Genomic DNA, 20,420 nt, shown 5'->3' with positions numbered 1-20,420 from the left:
TGAATGAACAAAAATACAAGAAATACGTGACCCTGCACTTCCCTATTAAAACTCAACAACAAAAAAGTCATTAATTGATGTTAATCAAATCAAATGCAATGCATTCCATTTTTTTTCAGTTCAGTTCAAAATTACTATTAAAAGTAGGGTAATTTTTGCTGCTCTGTTTTAAGATCTATTTTCAGTGCTCATATTGTTTTCTCTATTGCAAATCACAAATTTTTCTTTTACTTTTATAATACACAGCAGCACACATGATTGGACTGGATTTTTTTAAATAAATTAATATGCAAAGAATTGTTTGTCTTTTGTTTTTTTTTGGGGGGGGGGTGTGACACACCAGCAGAGTCAAGATATGCATTTTCCAAATTTTTGACGTGAGCCCACAAGGTTCGCCATCACTGGTGTAGATAATAGGGTGCTTCCTTACCTGCGCTGTTACATGACCTGATCTGCTAAGGCACAATGATCACTGCCATACTCCTCATTCTCATAGAGCAAGAAATCTGGACAAAGCCGTAAATAATGGAGGGACAAAGACTCAAAAATAGGGACACTTTTTAAATATTGCTCTTACAAACTTAGAAAGTTGATAGAATAACAGGTTTCACATTAGTATGAATTTAATGAAGGGTATGACATGTCTGTCATTATTTTCTGACTTCAACCTTCAATGTTTTGCCAGTGGTGTGCCAGAAAACCACAATTTTATGAGAAACAAGCCAAAAATATGAGGCAAAAATGTGGAAATTATGGGAAAATCTATACAGTTGAGATGTATGAGTCTGAAAAAAACATTTTCTAGAATGGGTCCAACCAGCTGGAGGTGGGTAACGTAAGAAAAAGATTGTTTTGTTTTTAATTTACATTTCGAAGTTTCAAAACTTTGATGTTATGGTCTCGACCATAGGAAATTCGAAGTTTTGAAACTTCGTAATTTAGAAGTAGACCCATGTGTGTGTGTGTGTGTGTGTGATATATATATATATATATATATATATATATATATATATATATATATATATATATATATATATATATATATAAATAAATAAATGTATATATGTGTGTGTGTGTGTGTGTGTGTGTGTATACAGTGGATATAAAAAGTGTACACATCCCTGTTAAAATGACAGGTTTTTGTGATATAAAAAATGAGACCACAATAAATAATTTCAAAACTTTTCCCACCTTTAATGTGACCTATAACCTGTATAACTGAAAAACAAACAAATCTGTTAGGGGAAAAAATATAAAAAATAAAAAATGTACAATAAGCTGGTTGCATAAGTGTGCACACCCACACTGTCAGCATAATGCCTTCCAGTGCAATTTTAACAGCAATAACTATGACTTGACCAAAATTACTTTTACACACACACACATACAGATATATGGATGGATTCCATATATTTGATCAAAAGATTTTCCGGCGTCAGAAGTGATTGAATGCACACTTTGTTAATTTTAGGAATACTGTAAGTGTGCAATGTTAAATGTTAAGTAAGTGGGAGTGGGAAGTAATGCTGAAATGTTCATTTGTAATGAAAGTTTCAACACTGGTGTTGAGTTTGTGTATGTGTTCATGTGTGTCTTGTTTAGTGGTACAGTGAGGAAAAAGGTGTTTAGCACCTTAATATGTAGATTTGGAGTTAAGAACAGGGAACAGGGAACAGGGTAAGTCCAAGAAACATTGATAGACTTGTAGAATTAGTACAGGCTGTGTGCAACTCAATAACACAATAACACAAGTATGAAGAGTGTTCATACTCACAGAGGGGTTCTCAGTATCAGTGGGTGTGCATCAGGACTCCGCTCTAAGCCCACATTTGTATATCAGGATGAACAGGTCAGGGGGGACAGATCAACAAAGCTGCTGTATGCAGATGATGAGGTGGTACTACTCTGAACAGGAACTTCATCAAATGATATGGCTCTGGGATGAAACTGAGTGTAGACAAGACAGTGGTCATGGCAATAAATGGAAATCAGAAGAAGCTTAAAACTCAGGTAGAAGGGAAAACCGTGGAACAGGTGAGTATTTTCAAGTATCTGGGAGGTGTTGCTGAATAGATGGAAAGTCTGAAAAAGAAGGTCAAAGCAAGAATCAAAGGTTCTGCAGCCAACTGTGACAGAAGAATGCCAAATACATTAAAAAGTACAGTGTACAAAACAGTGGTACAGCAGTACTTGAGCAGTGAAAGTACAGCAGCTGTGGAAGTTAAGAGGTGATGTTGATGGTGTACATAAAGTAAATAGTGGGATGCTCACTGTGTGACAAACATAGAAAGCAGGACATCAGAGCAGAAGCTAAAGCAGCCCCAGTTACAGAGAAGGTCACAGAAGAACAGATTATGGTCATTCAGTCACATTTGAAGAAAACTAGAAGATAATTTAGTAAAACAGATTTGGCAAAGGTAGGAAGTATGCAAGCAAGGAAGAGGATATCTGTAAGCCATTTGAAATGTCAGGACCCATGAGTCCTGAAACATGGAGATGGAATGGCCAAATGATTTGACTTGTACATGCCAAGTCAAAGATGATATTTCTCTGAATATTCCCTTTTCTCCAAGGTATGGTGATCTGTGTACCTCCCAGCTGTATGGCAGAGAGGGATGGAGTCCTTCCTAGAGACCAGGACTCTCAGGCTTGACTAGTGGTCCTTGTTCCTGAGGAGTCATCTGTGGGATAGGAAAGGAGTGGCATTTTACTCACTCACCTATCACAAGGGAGTGGGAAGGGTCCAGTTAATGCTTTACCACCTCAGGGATGAAGGCTCCTGCACCTCACCAAAACATAGATAAAGGAACACATCAGCACTTTGTGCGATTCTGTAATTCACATCACTGGACATTGCCATGTGTGAGGTGGGACTAAGCATAGGGCATAACCAAAAATCACTTCTCCTTTGCAGCAGTAGGACACTATAATGGAATGCCATGATCTCCTATCCAGACGTAAATATCAGATTAGTCCCAGGGGAAGACGTGTTGGATTCAGGACCCACAGATGGAGGAGAGAGATCAGGAGTAACTCATGGTTAACTGCAGGGGAATTAATAAGAAACAAAGGTTTATCTGTTGCTGTCACATTTTGTCTCCTACTTCTGCATCTAGTACATGTTCTTCCAGCCTGAATAAAATTATTTTGTTAGACCCTTGCAACTAGTCCTTTTTAATTTAATGAATGAAGTCCTGGGGTCCAACCAAATATATAACAAATATTGCCACCCGAAAAGTAGCAATGAAACACCAGGAAACTGGATACTGTGCCAGAGACAAAACTCCTTTATTGGTTTCACAATAGACAAGGTTAAGCGCTTTCATCAAAGTATAAATGGCTTCTTCAGAACGCATACTGTTAAAAACTATTATACTACTGTTATAGTACTGTTATACTAATCATAGTATTATGGTAAATGTATAATGACTGTGAGTTTCTTGTTTTTAAAGTCATTTTATATGTTGGTTTGTTGTTTAAGGTTATTCATACGTAGTGTGAATATTTTCAAATGCATTCTGTTTTAGGTTAGTTTTAGTAATTTTATCACAACTGCAATGAATGAAAATATGGATAGGAAATATTTTTATACAAGGTACTGTTTGTCTTTAAAATGTTGAATATTTAATTGAACAATTGATAGATTGGGCGGTTTTTTCAAGGGAGATGATATGCATATAAGGGAGTGTTTTTTAACAGTATGTGTTCTGAAGAAGTCATTTATACTTTGATGAAAGCGCTTAACCTTGTCTATTGTGAAACCAATAAAGGAGTTTTGTCTCTGGCACAGTATCCAGTTTCCTGGTGTTTCATTGCTCCTTTTTAATTTAACTTGAAGAAGCAAGAGGGTTACATAGATGATATCAGTTACAATGATCATCAGTACATAACATAATGTACAGTCAAATGTAAGATTCATGTGCTTTACTGTTTTCTTGATTTGTTGACTGGAATGCCCACAAAGATGATCTAATATTCTCAGATTTTAATATAATATAATATAATATAATATAATATAATATAATATAATATAATATAATATAATATCTCCTTTGGTAAGAGAATAAGAATATATAATAGTTTAATTAATTAAATGATAAATGAGTGACATAGTAGATAATAGACATATGGTAGTATGAAATGAAACACTCAGAAGGCATAAGCCAAGGTTTTAACAGAACAAAAAATATTTTGGTGGTAATTTAATAACATTTACAGTAAATATACAAACCATATACTAAATTAGCAGGATCCAGTATTCATTTTGGAATCTTACATAAATTTTATGACTTTACTTTTTTAATTGCTTTTACTAGGTTGATTTTTTTAGGAAGGAATATAATTTATTGAAACAGCATGCCAGAAATTTAGGATATGTTTGTCAAGCGTCTTGAATACAGATCATAAGAAAGCAGTGCACTTTGATCACTTTTCAGCTATTTTTTCCTTGATAGATCAACTATATTAATATAGTTTCTGTTGTTTGTTTATTTTCTTCTGTTATAGTGTGTGAATATTGCAGTGCAGGGGACCTCCACAGACTTTGGTCAGAGAATGGGCAATTTCCAGAGAAAACTATTCGGGTGTATGCTGCAGAAATTGGCTCTGCGCTTGGTAAGTTATCACCAAGGAGTCTATTTAGCACACTATCTACCATTAGATTTTTACCATCAGACAGGCAGTTAAGCCTAATATAAGGGACAACACTAAAATTAACAGAATAACCTAGCCGAATCTGAAAAACAAAACATGTTTATTACATAAAGATAAGCAAGTTACTTAATTTAATTTCCCTAAGTACTCCTTGTTTTTATTCTTTGACTTGCCTAGTATCAGAATAAATATTTCTGCTTATTTCATGCATGGTTGTTAGTTACAAAGCAAAAAAGAAATTAAAAAGATACTTGTATCTCACAATTGTGTTTGCATGGATATTTGCAACAGATGGAAGACTGGAATATAATGATTTCTTGCACAAGACCAGAAAATTTAACAAGTGAAAAAAAAAGTAGAAAAACACAATATATGTTGGGAGAGGAGTGTGAGAGGGCTACAGAGAAAATGTAGCCTTTTGGTTGAAATAAACCCTATTAATTGTCATAGTTCACCGAAAGAAAATACTTCTCAGGCATCCAAAGCAATATTCTTCATGTCAGACGAACAAACATATAGAAGCTACTCCTACGAGTAATACCTAGAGGTGAGCTGTCATGACTCGTATAATTTTGGCAAATTACAAAGAACATATCTTAAAATTCAAAGCCTTTTAATGAAGCATGTCTTCCGACAGTAAATGTTAATATTTCTGTCAGCCCATTGCTTCAGCAGAAACATTTATGTCTGTAATACCAGTGCACTCGATTCACCACTCAGCTGGGTGCCAAGAGCCAGCTTAGAGGGTCACTGATCAGCTCTCCTCTTTTTTCGAAGGAGTGACAGAAAGAATTTTGGGTAAGTGCCTTGCTTTCTAATGTTTAGTAACAACAACTCATTCATTCATATAATTCCATGGCGTGTCACACATTTTGGAGTACAAATATGAAAGAAATAAAGTTCTACCTGAAGTGTATTGCTCTTTAGAGCACCAATACCCAGTTTTGCACCTCTAATCTAAGATGGAGTAACAGGGCCTGTATCAGTGTCATAACCTCTGATTTTGTGTAACCTGACTGCAAGAGATCATCAGGAAAAGAGAAAGAAAATGTAAATGCATTGCTTTATATATTAAAAATGTGAGAAAATGTCCTTGCTATCAAAGGATAAAAGACTGATAGCATTGAATGTGCACATCTGACATTAAAATGCTATGTACAGAAAGTTTACAAAGGTTATACTGATAAAGAATGTAACAGTTAAACATGACAGACTACTAGCTTCCATTTGCCACCATTATAGCTGAAAGCTTCTATGGATTAATGAATAATGTATGCTTCAATTAAGTACCACAACAGACTGTGTATTTCCTTCTGCTGTCATAATGCAGAGGGTTAGCATCTGCACAGAAGGCAAGCTTTTCCATGCTGCCACAAAAAGCATTCACATTTCCCACAGTTACGCAATGTACAAACTTCCCATGTTGTGAAACAAAGTGCTAGGTTCTTCATACTGCCACAGTATACTGCATGTTTTTCTACAATGTTACAACAGAAAGCATAAGCTCTTGGAAAATACCATAATGTAAAACATTTTGTCCAACGTGCCTCCATAATAGAGAAAGTGAAACTTCTCTTAAACTACCATTACACAAAGCATTAACTTTCTTGTGCTGCTACTACAGAAAGTATGTACTCCCATATGATGTTATGGCAGGGTATAAGCTGTCTTTACCTTACAAGACAAGCCACAACCTTCTCCACTGGTGATGTACACAGAAAGTAAGTGTCCTTGTGTTGCTGTCATACATTGTTAGCTTTCCACATTGCTGTGACATATGTTCAAACTTCTCAGTACTGCCATGTGAAGGTGGAGACTTTCCCTATGTTTACCTTCATCATCCAAAAACAAGATACACTACATCAGTCTTTCTGAAACAAGAAGCATAGCTGGAATGCCATTCTTTTTTCAGGGGGACACCCCCCTGCAACCAAAGCCTCCTGCATCCTCTAACTTTTATATACTTCCACAGTATCATATATATATATATATATATATATATATATATATATATATATATATATATATATATATATATATATTATATAACTCCACAGTGTCATAACAATAGGGAGAAGTAAAAACTCCCACTGCAGTGTACCACCAGCTTGTACAATATAACTGCATGTAGTTTTGAAAAATGGTAAATAAAATAAATCACATAAATGCCACTTAAGAAACCTACCCTTGTTGGAGTTCAGGTATGCCCAAAGTACAGATTTCCTCTACATTTTTTGACAGAAAAGCTAACCTTTTCCACACTGATGAGACAGCACAAACTTTCCTATACTGCCATTTCACACCGTGCAAGTATGTGCATGTGTCAGGTGTAAGTGCAAACTATATTACTGCTGCAGAATGACATTTAAACCTCTAAGTCTGCTGTAACAGTACAGTCTGATGCAGATACTGATGGGCCCTACATACTGTAGTTATCCCAGATACCACTGCCTGCCCATTCCTTGGTCTTTTGTGAACAGGCTAAACTCAGCCAATGAAGGTCAGCTGCTGTCTGCTACCTACTGGAGAAATCACTACAACTTATTTTTCGCAGGCTGTCATCAAACAGCTGCCAGCTACAATGACATGCTGAAACTGATCTGGACTAAACTTAACCATTGACAAAAAGTGTTTTAGTTCACTGTGATGCCATAGAGCAAAACAACTTTTTTGTAACACAGTTTAAAATGATTACATATTAAATGTGAATAGTGAAAATTAGTGCTCTGCAAAGCATAAGGTTTACTACTGAAACTCTTGAGAGCAGTTTACTTACCTGAAGCTCATTTAGTTATCCTCCCTTTTTGCATTCTAGGGTTTCTCCATGATTTTGGAATTATTCACCGGGATGTGAAGGTATGTTGTGCTTATAGGTTTCATTAAGTATGTAGCCATTTAACTTAAGTGATTACCTATATGAGGACCGTAACATAATGACTGCGATTTAAGGAAGAACAGAAATCAGTAATAACATACAATTTATTTATCTAGTTCTAGTCTGCAATGTGTACACAAAATTGTATTTATTTAATATTTATTGCAGTGTAGTAAACTATGTTAGGTGGATTAGAATGACTTCTGAACTAACATTTGCTTAAATAAAACTTCAGGCTTCTTTGCAATCAGTATTTCAAGAAGGCCAACAGTATACAATCACACATGCACCTTCTCAGTAATAAGATAGATAAATGGTCTAAAATGTGTTGGGTGAAACAACTCATGCAAAAAGAAATCACAGCGTCACTACTAAGAAGCTGACAGTCCCACATACTCTAGCAATCAAAGGCTGAGAGAAACATGCTATCCAAATGGAATGTTAACAGTTTCAAAATAAGACTAATAGAGAGGCTGTTAATACTGAAGATGCTTTACAGGAAAGATAGCATCTATAATGAAGGAAAATGGAAAATTTAAGAAGCCTTATGTTTTAAATATATTATTTATCTATGAACTCTGCAGATGTCATCTGGAACACTCTGTCATAATGGCTGCACCCCTGGAATCTTTCAGCAAGGGTACAAGCTTTCTCACAACACTAACGCTTTGTTGAAGGAAGCAGTTGGACTTAATTTAGAACTGTCATGCAGGCACAGATTAAAGGTAGGGCAGAGATTAGACAATCTATAACTTCCAGCAGTGCATACCGGCTAACTAGTAGTTATTTTTATTCACAGGTGGAAATGCACTGTATAAGTGTCTTTTTGTGGGTCTATATTAGAACATCGAAGTTTCAAAACTTCGAATGTTCTAATATCGACCCCTAGTCAGCAAAAGCTGAAAATATCGAAGCAACAGAAAACCCAATTTTTTCCTAGGTAAAGAATTTGGTTGTCTGTTTCTGTTGCTTTGGTATTTTCAGCGATGTGGTGGAAAGTTACGGGTTGGGTTCAGGTAAGTGTGCGATTGAGTGCGGGTTAGGTTAGTTAGGGTTAGGGTGCAGGTTAGGTATATGTGCAATTGTGTGGACGTGAGGGTTAGGGTGGGTTAGGTGAGTTAGGGTTAGGGCGCGGGTTAGGTATGTGTGCGATTGTGTGGACATGAGGGTTAGGCGGGTTAGGTGAGTTAGGGCTAGGGCGCAGTTTAGGTATGTGTGTAATTGTGTGGATGTGAGGGTTATGGCAGGGTAGGTGAGTTAGGGTTAGGGCACGGGTGAGGTGAGTGTGCATTAGTAATGGGCCTTAGGGTTAGGGTTTGGGTTAAGGTAAGTGGTGTGTGTATAGTTTAGTATAGGGTTAGGTGTAAGATTTTAGGTGTATGTGTGTGGATAGCTGTTTGTTTGGTTTGCTTGTGTTGTGTGTATGTGTTTTGGAACAGCAAATTTTTTCCCTAGGAAAAAATTCACTGTTCTGTATGTTCGATGTTTACAGCTTTCGCTGAATAAGGGTCAATATTAGAACATTCGAAGTTTTGAAACTTCGATGTTCTAATATAGACCCACTTATTGTTAGTTTAGCACACTACTGTCTTTGAGTATATAGTTTGTTATGTTTTGTGGGGTGGCAGTTACCGATGCCCTTAAATAAATCTAAGTTGTAAGATACCTCGTTGGAAATGCAAAGCCTTAAGCATCTTGTTTAGTTGGGTGACTTCCAGATAAGGTAAGAGGGAGGAGTCATTTTAATAGCTGTCAATCTATAGAACACAGGAAGGAATATAGATCCAGCATTTCATACGTTTTTTGCATTTATTTGTTTCACCTGATGTTCCCTTCTCCTTCCTGTTCTTATGGTGTTTTTTTCTTTATCATATCTGATTTAATGCTTTATGAACAAGGACCTGTTCATACTGTACACCTCCTTCTTCACTCAGTTCCTTACTTCGATCAGTGTATTGCCCCTGAATCTATATCTAAATATGCCATAACTCTGTTTTTGTTTTTCTCACTTCATATTGCAATTCCTTTTTGTATTATACTAATTTACTTTTAATTTTTGTAAACTGGCTACCATTTCTTTAAATATTAAATCATTGTCATATAATTTGTATCTGTTTTTAACCAATGTTGTCACATTATGTCTCATTATGTCTAATTTGGTATAATTATTTAAACTGGAGATGTTTTTGTGTTATTTTTGAAGATTGTAAAATTATTGTTATTAAAACGTTTTTGTAATACTTTGGAGCTTTTCTTCCCGAGCGTCCATTGAAAATGGTCACCTACCAGTCAGACTTTCCCAGTAATCAAATGTTAATAAATTTTATTTTATTTATTTATTTTATTTTACATTTGTTGACCAGGATAGTCCGACTGGATACATGTCCATTTTCAGCAGAGGCCTGGGGAGAAAAGCTCTAACGTACATACATAAAAATATTACATATAACATGATAAGCACTGTTTACAAACTTAATTATGACAAGCATGTTATACAGTCCAACAAATTGTAGATTTAAATGAGGTTATAAACAAACAGATTATGAGCTAGAGTTGCAAAGCAGTATTTTTAGCACACAATTTTAGAGTAGGGAGCTAGTCAGGACTAGAGCAAGGACATAACCAGTGTGATCTGATATACAGTTTGAGGCTTTTTTTAATTGGGCTAAGGAGGGCTCTAGAGTAAGGTCAGCAGGGAGGGAGTTCCAAGTTTTACCAACAGAGTTTGTAAACAGAGAGTTACCGGCTGAGTTATTGGATTTGAATGTTTGTACCAGCAGTCTGTTGGATGAGCTAAGTGATCTAAGGTTGCTTTATGCAATGATTATGTTTTTAAGTGCTGGTGTATTATCTGGTTGGTTGAGTATTTTATGTGCCACTGTAAGCTAGTTATACTGAAGTAGGGTTGGCAGTTCTATCCAGCTGAGATGTTTTAGTTTGTGACGGTGGTGTGTCCTGTAGGGCATGCCAATGGCAAATCTAGCAATGTGATTATACCAGCTAGAGAACTTGCTAAGATCAGATTTGTTCAGGTTGGTGAGCAAAGGGGAGGCATAAAGAAGGGTAGAAAGTAGGTGAGAGCGGGCAGTGTCTGTTCTGGCAGGTGGAGTTAGGAAAGATTTAATCCTGTATAGCGAGCCAAGTTTTTTATTAATGGTTTAAATGGTTTGATTGACATGCATGTCAAATCTGAGTTTGTTATCTATGATAACTCCTAGGAGTTTTGTATAGGTATCTGGGGAGATGATGGTACCATTGTTAGATGTTATGGTGAAGGATAGGGGCGAGGACTTACGAGTAGGGTAGAATTGTAAAAGCTTTGTTTTGTTAGGGTTTAAGATCAGGTGATGATCAGTGAGCCAATTTTTAACTGAATTGAAAGTATTGTCAGTTATTGTCAACAGATTTGTTGGTGAGGTGTCAGAGCAAACCAAAGTGGAGTCGTCCGCATATTGAATGCAGGATGCATCTGGGATAGCTGTGTGGAGATCATTAATAAAGATCGAGAAGAGAAGGGAACCCAGTATGGAGCCCAGGGGACCCCCTATGGTGTTAGGTAAAAGGCATGAGATTTTGTCCTGCCATAGTACAGCCTGCTCTCTACCACTCAGATAAGACTGGAACCATTGGAGAGCATGGTTATCTAAGGAAATGGTTTTCAGTGTGTGGGTGAGTAGTTGGTGGTTAACCATATTGAAAGCCTTAGAAAGATTCAGAAAGAGGGCTGTGGATAATTTGTTGTTATTTTGGGTCTGGTTAATGACATTAGAGAAAGAGAAGAGGGCTGAGGTGGTACTGTGATAAGGTCTAAAGCCATGCTGAGAGTTGGCCAACAGATTATTCTGAATGAGATAGTGCAGTAGTTGTTTATGAATGCACTTCTCCATGATTTTAGCTAGTGGAAACAGAATGGCTATTGGTCTGTAATTAGACAGTTCAGCAGACCTGCCGCCTTTATGGAGTGGTATAACATGGGATGTTTTCCAGATGGAGGGGATGGTAGCCTCTGTTATGGCTCTCTTGATTAAGACAGAGATGGGGTATGCTATGGCATCTGCAGCTTTTTGCAGATAATCAGCAGGGAGAAGATCAGCCGAAAGGGTAGCAGGTTTGAGTTTTTTAAATAAGGTTCGAATAAGAGATGTAGAAACTGGTTGGAAGCTAAAAGAGAGTTGAGAACTGGGTATAATTTCATTGACTTTAGAGCAGCTAGGAGTTAGTTGGCTAGCTAGGGACTGAATGGTTTCTGTGAAGAAGATATTTGCCACCTCCTCCGGAGATTTATGGATAGAGAAAGGCTGAGGGGATAGGAGTGAACGAGTGACTTGGGTGAAGGAGTTCATTTATACCTGCCCAGAACTTCTGAGGGTTGTTTTGATTAATCTGTTGTAGATGGCAATAGAAGTTTTCTTTATCTAGCAAGATGGATTTTTTTGTCTCATTTCTTAGCTGCCGGTATCTAATTTGGTCTACAGGGGCTTTTGTGGTACGCCATTTGACCCGTGCTTTATTTCTGAGTACTATTTTTGATTTGGATTCTTTTGAAAGCCATGGGGTGACTTTTGTTTTAGTTCTAATAGAGCGTCTAGGCATGTGAGAATCAAGTATGGTAAGGAATTTGGTATTATAGTTAATTACAGCCTCATCTAATGGAAGTTGTTTTAGTTCTGACCAGTTACATCGTTTGAGTTCATATTGGAATTTGGTGGGGTTAAAGTTCTTATTGTTTCTTACAGTTTTGTAGGTGGGCTGGTGGGGGTTGGCTGCTTTGTGTTTAATTATGTAAGTAAGAAAGTGGTCATCAGGGAGGGTGCCTGACTTGTACATGTGGAGATGACGATTGATGAGTAGCCAGCCTAGTATACTTTCTTTGTGGTTAGATTTTCCAATCCTTGTGGGGGAGGATATGACCTGTGAAAATCCATAAAGGTTTACATGGGTGGTAGGAGAATCTGAGGAGCAGGTATTCCAGTCAATATTGATATCTCCTAGAACAATGGTTTCTTGGGGGTAGGTAATAGATAATCAATTGAGGATATCTTCTAGGGTGGTTGTGTTATTGCCTGGGGGGATGTACATGAAGATAATATTTATACTTTTGTTTTTATTAATCTGTAGTTTGCTAGAGAGAATTTCTGCAGTGTTAACTTGAGGTGGTTAAATATAAATATAAATATATAGATGCTACCTGTTAGCAAGTCCTGTGTTAAGGATGCAGATGGGGACCTCGACTTAGGCTTTTGGACCTGTGAAATTAATGGCCTTGTAAAACAGGACTGAGCTTCACCTGTGCTTCTGAGAAATGTTATATACAGTATACCAGAACAGTGGCAAGCACTGCAAAGAGGACAGAAAGTTGCATGCCCACAATTTCCTCACCAGGGTGGTTAACCTACAGAACTCCATAGTGCTGAATGTTGCCTCACTCTGTTTCTTGCCCCTCCCTTGCATGCATGCTGATCTACACTGCCTAAAGCCCCTGAATTTTCAAGGTGATCCCCATTATCAACAGCACCTCCACCTGCACTATGTTGCTCACTGTCTACAACACATTGACCTACATGATACTCCAAGTCCATTATGTTTTTAGCCTACTCACCTGCATGAAGCCCCACACTACCTATATGTCTCACTTGCATGATGCCTCAAGTCCATCCTGGCTTCAGCCTACTCACTTGCATGATGCCCCACATTACCTATATCTCTCTCTTCTGCATGACACTTCAAGTGCAGGCTGCCTTTAAAGTATTCACCTGCATGAAGCCCTACATTGCCATATGCACATCATCCTTACATGCTGTGGCACATTTCTGCTATCACGTCTGCCATAATTCCTAAAAAATCATTACTATAGTAGTGTTTTATCTGCTGACCAGGGCAGTGTCATCAATTCAGGCATACTCAGTCTTTATTGTTGTTCTCCTGTTTTCATTTCTTTTTAAGATTGCTTTATTTGTCCCTGGCTGTAACCATCTTTCTTTAGTTTCTGTGTCAATACTGAGGGTCACATGGTTACACACTCCCATCTGTCAGGACACACACGGATACTTCCTCTCATTTCATAGAGAAGATAGGTGTGAATGGAGAGTTAGGCTTACTTTATGTCCTAAGTGTCAGCAAGGGCCTTACCTTTATGACAAGCCAGCAGCTTCACCTTGCTCCATGTACATGGTAGTCTAGAACAGCAAATGTGCTAGTCTCAAAAGTAGGAGAACGCTTCTTGCAGTCAGTTCAGTAAATTAATTTCTTCTGAAACTAATGCTGATATAACAACCAAACAATGTAAACTTCTGCTTTTTCTTTGCTTTTAGATGGAAAACATACTACTGGATAGCAGAGGTAATTTTAGTGTTGTACAAATAAGCAACTTCTGTATGCAGTACAAGAGAAATGTAAAAATTAACCAGTATGTAAACATAGTAAATGAAATGTCCTCCTATATTTGCCTCAGTGCTCTCTATTGCATTCTCCTGGTCTCAGATTTTAACTAAATAAGTTAAACAAATAATTTCTGTGGTTCCTACTTTATACCTTGATTGGCTGTCACAGAATTAATACACAAAAGCCTTTTTCTATCTGTATGGATGCCACTTTGCTGTTCTATTTGCACATTAGAAAATAATTTTGGGTGGCTCTAGGAGAGTAGGTGTATTATTCATGTGGCAATGGAAAAAGTGGAGATTCCCAAAGCTTGAGATCATCAGGCCGGCAAAACAGAAAATTGAAAATTATCATTGTAATTAGTCATTACCATGTTAATGTTAGTTAAGCACAATTCATGAATGATTCTGAAATATTCAAAGGTGATGGATTGTTTTGTTTTTCATTTTGTCCTGCTGTGCGCCCATCATCCATTCCTGCCCTAGTCACCTGACCCATTTGTTCTTCTTCACCATTGTGAATGTCAGTCAGAAAGGGTTGTCATTCAGGCAGTCATCAGGGATGATCTGAGATTTTTCCTTTGCCTTATTGCTCTTGCACATATGTGGGTAAGGCTATCCATTGTGCAATGGGCTGACCAAGCTGCACAGTCCCTCTTTTTCTGTGTATCCCAGCAAACATTCTCCCCCCTCCCCCATAAAGCACTGTAGGCTGCCTTCCTCAGTCTCCACAATGGACTATCCTGCTAGAACATGACACCCCCCTCTACCTCAGAGTTATGAGTGGGCTCAACCCTTTCATTCCACTCTCTATCCCTCCTGTTTCATCCAGTGCTAGAGCCAGTAATCAAAGCCCAGTGCCCTGGGTCATATTCTGGGCTCCAGCCCTATGCCCCATAGATCTAGGCATACTTCTCAACTGTCTAGACATTTGCAGAATGTCCCTGATTTTGCCTCATATTTTTGCTCTCTCCTACTTGTAAAATTCTTGATTTTCTAGTAAATGTCTAAGAATTACAATAAATCATTTATGCCAAAGATCAGAGTTTCAAATTTATTGTTCAGGAATGCATGTTGAACTTTTTTAGGCCTTTGTTTCCCTATCATTTTGGCTCTGTCCAGAATTCTTGTACAAAGATAATCAAAGGATTGAAGCTGGGTAAATGTTCTGAATTTGTTATAATTATTCTGTAAGTGACAGGTGATAGCGCTGGCTACATGTGATCCTTTTCAGATGCAGTCTGTGGTGGTGCTGGCCAAAATACATTAGTAAGGTGAATAAAACAAACAGTAATCTCAGTTGATATTAATGTTGATTTGATTGGACCTCATCTCTCAGCACTATACTCTTTAACTCAACTTGTTATACCACCAACCACCTTATCTTATGTCTGATTTTTGTTGATGTTCCAGACAGGTGTCAGACTTTCTAATTCTAACTCCATCAGTTAACGTTACCTTAGATTTATTACAGGACTTTAATCAAATTCTTCCCATTACTGCTGAATTTTACACATTCTGTGCCTTAAAATTGAACCAGTTTCATAAACCTGCTGTCATCTGATGACTAGCCCCCCTTAGATACTTTCACTGACCCTACTGAAACCTTCCTTAAAAACACTGTTCCTGCTGTTTCTCAACTGTCTCTTACTAAGAAGTTTCCAATTCTGTACAACAGTAAGCCTAGTTGATCCTTTTCTGAGGAATGAACCCAGGATCCCCTGCATTCCATGCAGGTGTCACTGCCACCGAACCAGCAAGGATTCTCTGGACCATTAGGCACCTGTTTACCCACAAGAGGAGCTTCTCCTTTCATATAGGAAATCACCATGATGATGAATTGTTTGGACACACAAGCATCTAATACAGAACAGCTATGGACCTGAACAACTTAACAGATCACACATCCAGCACTTGTTATCTGCCTGTTGAAGAATTATCTAAAGTCTACTTGGGGTATAAAAATACCTATGCAGATACTTCCATGCAAAAATCATAAACCTTCTGGACTTTTTTGCATACTTGGGGGCAGTATAAATGTCCTCCTACTGTCCCTGTGTTTATTGCCTTTCTGTTCTCTCTTCCCAGTCTTTTATAACCTCCTCTGATTGATCCTCATAGTTAGCATTCAATATTTATATGCCCCACTAATTATCCCTTTTTTAACAGAAACTTCTGTTAGACTCAACTAAAAACCCTACCAAAACCAGACTTTCATTTAACAATCCCTTCTCCTTTTCTCTTTTCTTTTATCAATTATCAATTCCTAGTAGGTATGGTATGATCTAATCTAGAGTCCAAACATTTGCTTAGCTTTGTCCCACTCTTTTATCATTCCCTCTCTAGTTATTTGCTCCCAAAACATTGGTTCCTTTGCTAATGTTCTCCAATAAATTCCAATCCACTTCTCAGCTACTTTCTATAACCCTACTTGCAGTCATCACCATTGGTAAAATTTCCTTTTTTCATTCCAATGCTGGCTTAGTTCTTAGAACACTTTCTGCTACTTTTTGAATATAATATCTTGTATTGCGGTTGTTATTCTTCATAAGGACCTACATCCAAAATCCTACTCTCTCATCTTATGTATCATATGCCCCCCCTTCCTCATCATCCTTTTCTACTTTGACTTATAACTTTCTGATTGTGTTATGTATATGTAAATGAGCCTTAATTGTGTAACTCTGAAATATCCCATTCAAATCAAATAATCTTAAACCATCTTATTCTTGGGAAGAATCAATTTATCCCATGTAACTCTTGCTCTCTTTCCCTACCAAATACATTTTATTTATTTATTTATTTGTTGATTGCATTTGTTGACCGAGAGTCCACTGGGCCATGTCAGCCCATTTTCAGTGGAGGCACGGAGAGAAAAGCTCAACAAGAAATGACATTACATTACATTAATATCAACAGTGACAAAGAGATTTGATAATAGACAAAATTCAGAGTCAGAAGCATTAAGTAACATTAAAGTTAAAGTAAATGAGAAACATGAATTACAAATGAAAATTGAGGAATAATAAGAGAAGTTACGTATTTACAGCAGTATTTAGTATAAAAACATTATAGTATGCTATAGGCTTTCATGAGAAACATTCATTGGAAAAGCAAGGGAGGTTTAGTAGAATAGGAAATCAATATATACACATTTAAATAAATCTGGCAAAGAAAATGCACATTAGGTAGTCATGTATCTATCGAATATTTGGGAAAAAAAACTCTTTATTAATTATAGTCCACAGCTTCTCCTCTGAAAAAATATGTCTGACCTGTATGTAAAACTAAAGGGACTAGAAACATTTTCAGTGCTTGTATCTTGCTATCCATATCCATAATCAAAAGCTTCTTGTTTCTCAATTTTTGTTTTGTCTGCCATAATAGAATTCTTTTTAATCCACCTAAATATTTCACCTTATCATGTCAACATAAATATTGATTTTCTGAACCAATTAATGTATAGTTTACTGCTATAGCCTTTGGTTTATATGCATTTATTTTATATCCTGGAAAGACTTGAAGGTGTCTCAAAATATTTCCCAGCATTAGGTTATACTTTTCTAAATTTATCAAGTACAAAATAAAATTGTTTGTGAATAAAGCTTCTTGATAACTATACTAGTTATATTCTTGAATTTGTGAGTCCATTATTTTCTTTGCTAATGGCTCAAAATATACAGCAAATAAGAAAGGGGAAAGACGTCACCACTGCCTTGTTCCTCTTTTCAAACACAGCTTGTTAGAGGAACCCTCCCACTTTAATTCCTGCCTTTGAGCCTTCATAAATCATCCTAATTAACCCTATTATTCAATCAGGAAATGCAAATGCTACCATTGCCTTACTCATAAAATTCCAGCTGACACTTTTGAATGCCTCTTCGTCAAGACCCATCAACAATAGCAGCATTTTCTTATACTCTTTTTCCCCTCTGGATCATCTTTGTTCTATTAATGTCAAATGTTTCCCTCCCTTCTACAAAACTCACATTGATCTATTGATATCTATCAGTTTTGTAACACTTTCCTATTATCTTTGCTAGTGTATGCATAAGCACTTGTTGAGCCTCATCTTCCTCTAACCTTGGTATAATTAAGTCTTCCATATATATTTCTATTGGTGTCTTTTCTTGGTTTCACATTCCTCTGATTTATATAGATTATCATAACATTTCCAAAATATCTCTAATACCACTATAAGATTTCCATTTATTTTTCTTGTTACTGGCTCCCTAAGTATGGCAATAACCCTTTCTACATTCTGTTGTGTAAGTTATTGTGCTAAATGTTTTTTTCCTCTCCGGAGTTGTTATCAAATAATAGTTGCTTAACAACAACTTTTCTAAACTCATACATATAATCCAAATGCTCCTTTATTTTCCCTTTAGCTATTTGCATTTGCTCATCTTCTTGTTTTGTAAGATTGTGTTTATTCTGCAATACTTTAACATTTGTCAATTCTTTTAAATAGTTTCTATAACTTTTTCCCAGGTTCCTATCAGAAGGACAAAAGCTCACAAGAGCAAACATTAAAAGACCAGTATCTCTTTCTGACTTATTTTCTACCATGTTTTCTAAACTATGTTTCCATTTTATCCCACTTACTAGCTATTCCTTCTGAAAAAAATTCTAACTTCCCTATAACTCTTGAATTATTTTCACTACCTATTCCTTAAAATTCCTCATTTTTTAACAGGTAAATGTGAAAGTACCAGTGTCTCATTTTTACTTCATTATCATGCATCTTTTGTTTTCATTGGTGCATAATCTGAAATAGTGAGTGCATGTATGTCAAATATTTTTCTTAAATATACATGTTCATGTGAGATATAATTGCTATTCAGTCTAGTCCAGTTCTTGTACACTGAGGAATAATATGTAAATCCTATTTCTGAGTTCCTACTATTCAGTTCACATATTCCATGCAAGCATTCTCATATATTTCTTCAGAAATCTACCTTTTTTATATTTTCCTCCTGATCCACCTCATATATTCTCACTATTGTAGATCAAGTTCCAGTCCTCACCCATATATAATATTCCCTGTTGAAAGCTGATTATTTAGGCTCATAGGTTTGTAAGCTAATGACACCAGGAGGGCCATTTAAGCATAGCTATGCTTTCTAAATGCATCTGACAAGTTTTGATATCCTAGGGTTATTTAAGGGATATGTTTAGGCTTGGACATGGGTAGTCAAGCATTTATAGGCTGACTAGAGCTAGAGGCTTAGGTGTGAAACCAGTGGTAAATTTCTGATTCCCCATCTACTGGTCCAAGTTATGCTTTAACTGGGTTAGGAAAGAACTCTGTTTCACAAGAGAAGGGGTAGTCTCTGAGACACATACCTGTCCCACCAACACATCCTATTTATGTTGCAGATGAAATTTAGGTCTCTGGATTGTTTAAGTATGATGCTATTTGTTTTGCAGATGTGCAACAAGTCCATCAGAGTGGGATCAGGAGATGCTTTATAGGTCAGGCATAGAACACTACTCAATAGTCTGTAGGAGACTGAATACAAGGATAGAGCTCCAAGGCAGTCTGTGAAAGGCATGTTGTTTGGACCATGTATTCTTTTTGTGAGGACCCTCTGTGGATGTTCCAGTTGTTGCATATGCCTCGCCAAGTACTTGCAAAAGGAGCACTGTACTCAGTGATTAGTCAGATAAGGGACAAGTACAGCAGAACAATGACATCTTTGGGTGAAGATGTCATATCTTTGCTTATACCCCAAATTCTCTTAATCTCCATAGGAATATAAATACATGCCAGCATAATGCTCTTCCCTCCCCAAATACCTTTACTACTAAAAATCTACCATTATTATGTTTTCTCTTCTTCTATTACTACATGAGCATTTTCCCTTCTTATATTACAACTTGAGCCCTTATATCAATCAATATTATTACTTCCCTCTTCCTTTGTCCCCAGTATTCTGCTGAAAATCCATCCTGAAATCCTTTCTTTGTCAAATTCTGCACAAATGTGTCTCCTACAGCATTGCTATTTGTACTTTATATCTTTTAATATTATTCAACAGTCATTGTTTTTTTTCTATACCTGCAAGGCCATTTATATACCATGATAATATAGACAGAGTAGCCATTATAATAGAATACCATTACTCCCACTTATTATACATACTAGTGCTTTTAAATGTATATTTTCACTTTTAGCTTACATTCAGACATTGATGTTTGGCAGACCAATTTCTTATGTAGTTACTTCTCATCTCTTTTGAACCTATGTCATATTTTCTCTTCTTCTTCTTCTTCAAAAAACAAACAAACAAAAAACTAAATATATAGAACACCCATCTCCATTTTAACAAGCACATAAAACTATGTAAATTTTCAAAAGCTGTTACTCTTCCTGATAGGAGCAATTGCCGCAAATTGATGGATGCATTTACAGGTATTTCCTAGTCTAACATTATGGGTATCCATACCAAAATACCTGTGTTCCCACTTACACTAATTGCTGTCTGCTCTTTTCTTATCTCTAGTCCCCT

General features: G+C 36.7%; 1 protein-coding gene across 1 annotated transcript in view; it reads left to right on the top strand.

The window, feature by feature from the left end:
* The window catches only part of RSKR (ribosomal protein S6 kinase related), a 310,818-nt gene that overhangs the window by 137,873 nt on the left and 152,525 nt on the right, over positions 1-20,420 (top strand). Inside the window, exons 5-7 of the mRNA XM_044054880.1 lie at positions 4,507-4,614; positions 7,469-7,509; positions 13,840-13,867. Of these exons, the coding sequence (XP_043910815.1) occupies positions 4,507-4,614; positions 7,469-7,509; positions 13,840-13,867 (177 nt within the window). The remainder of the gene's footprint in view (positions 1-4,506; positions 4,615-7,468; positions 7,510-13,839; positions 13,868-20,420) is intronic.

The sequence above is a fragment of the Protopterus annectens genome, chromosome 13.part0 (assembly GCF_019279795.1).
Source record: "Protopterus annectens isolate FY-2018-M chromosome 13.part0, PAN1.0, whole genome shotgun sequence".
NCBI classification, from domain to species: domain Eukaryota; kingdom Metazoa; phylum Chordata; order Ceratodontiformes; family Protopteridae; genus Protopterus; species Protopterus annectens.
Note: the sequence above shows the minus strand (reverse complement) of the source record. Positions and strands in the feature narration are given on the sequence as shown.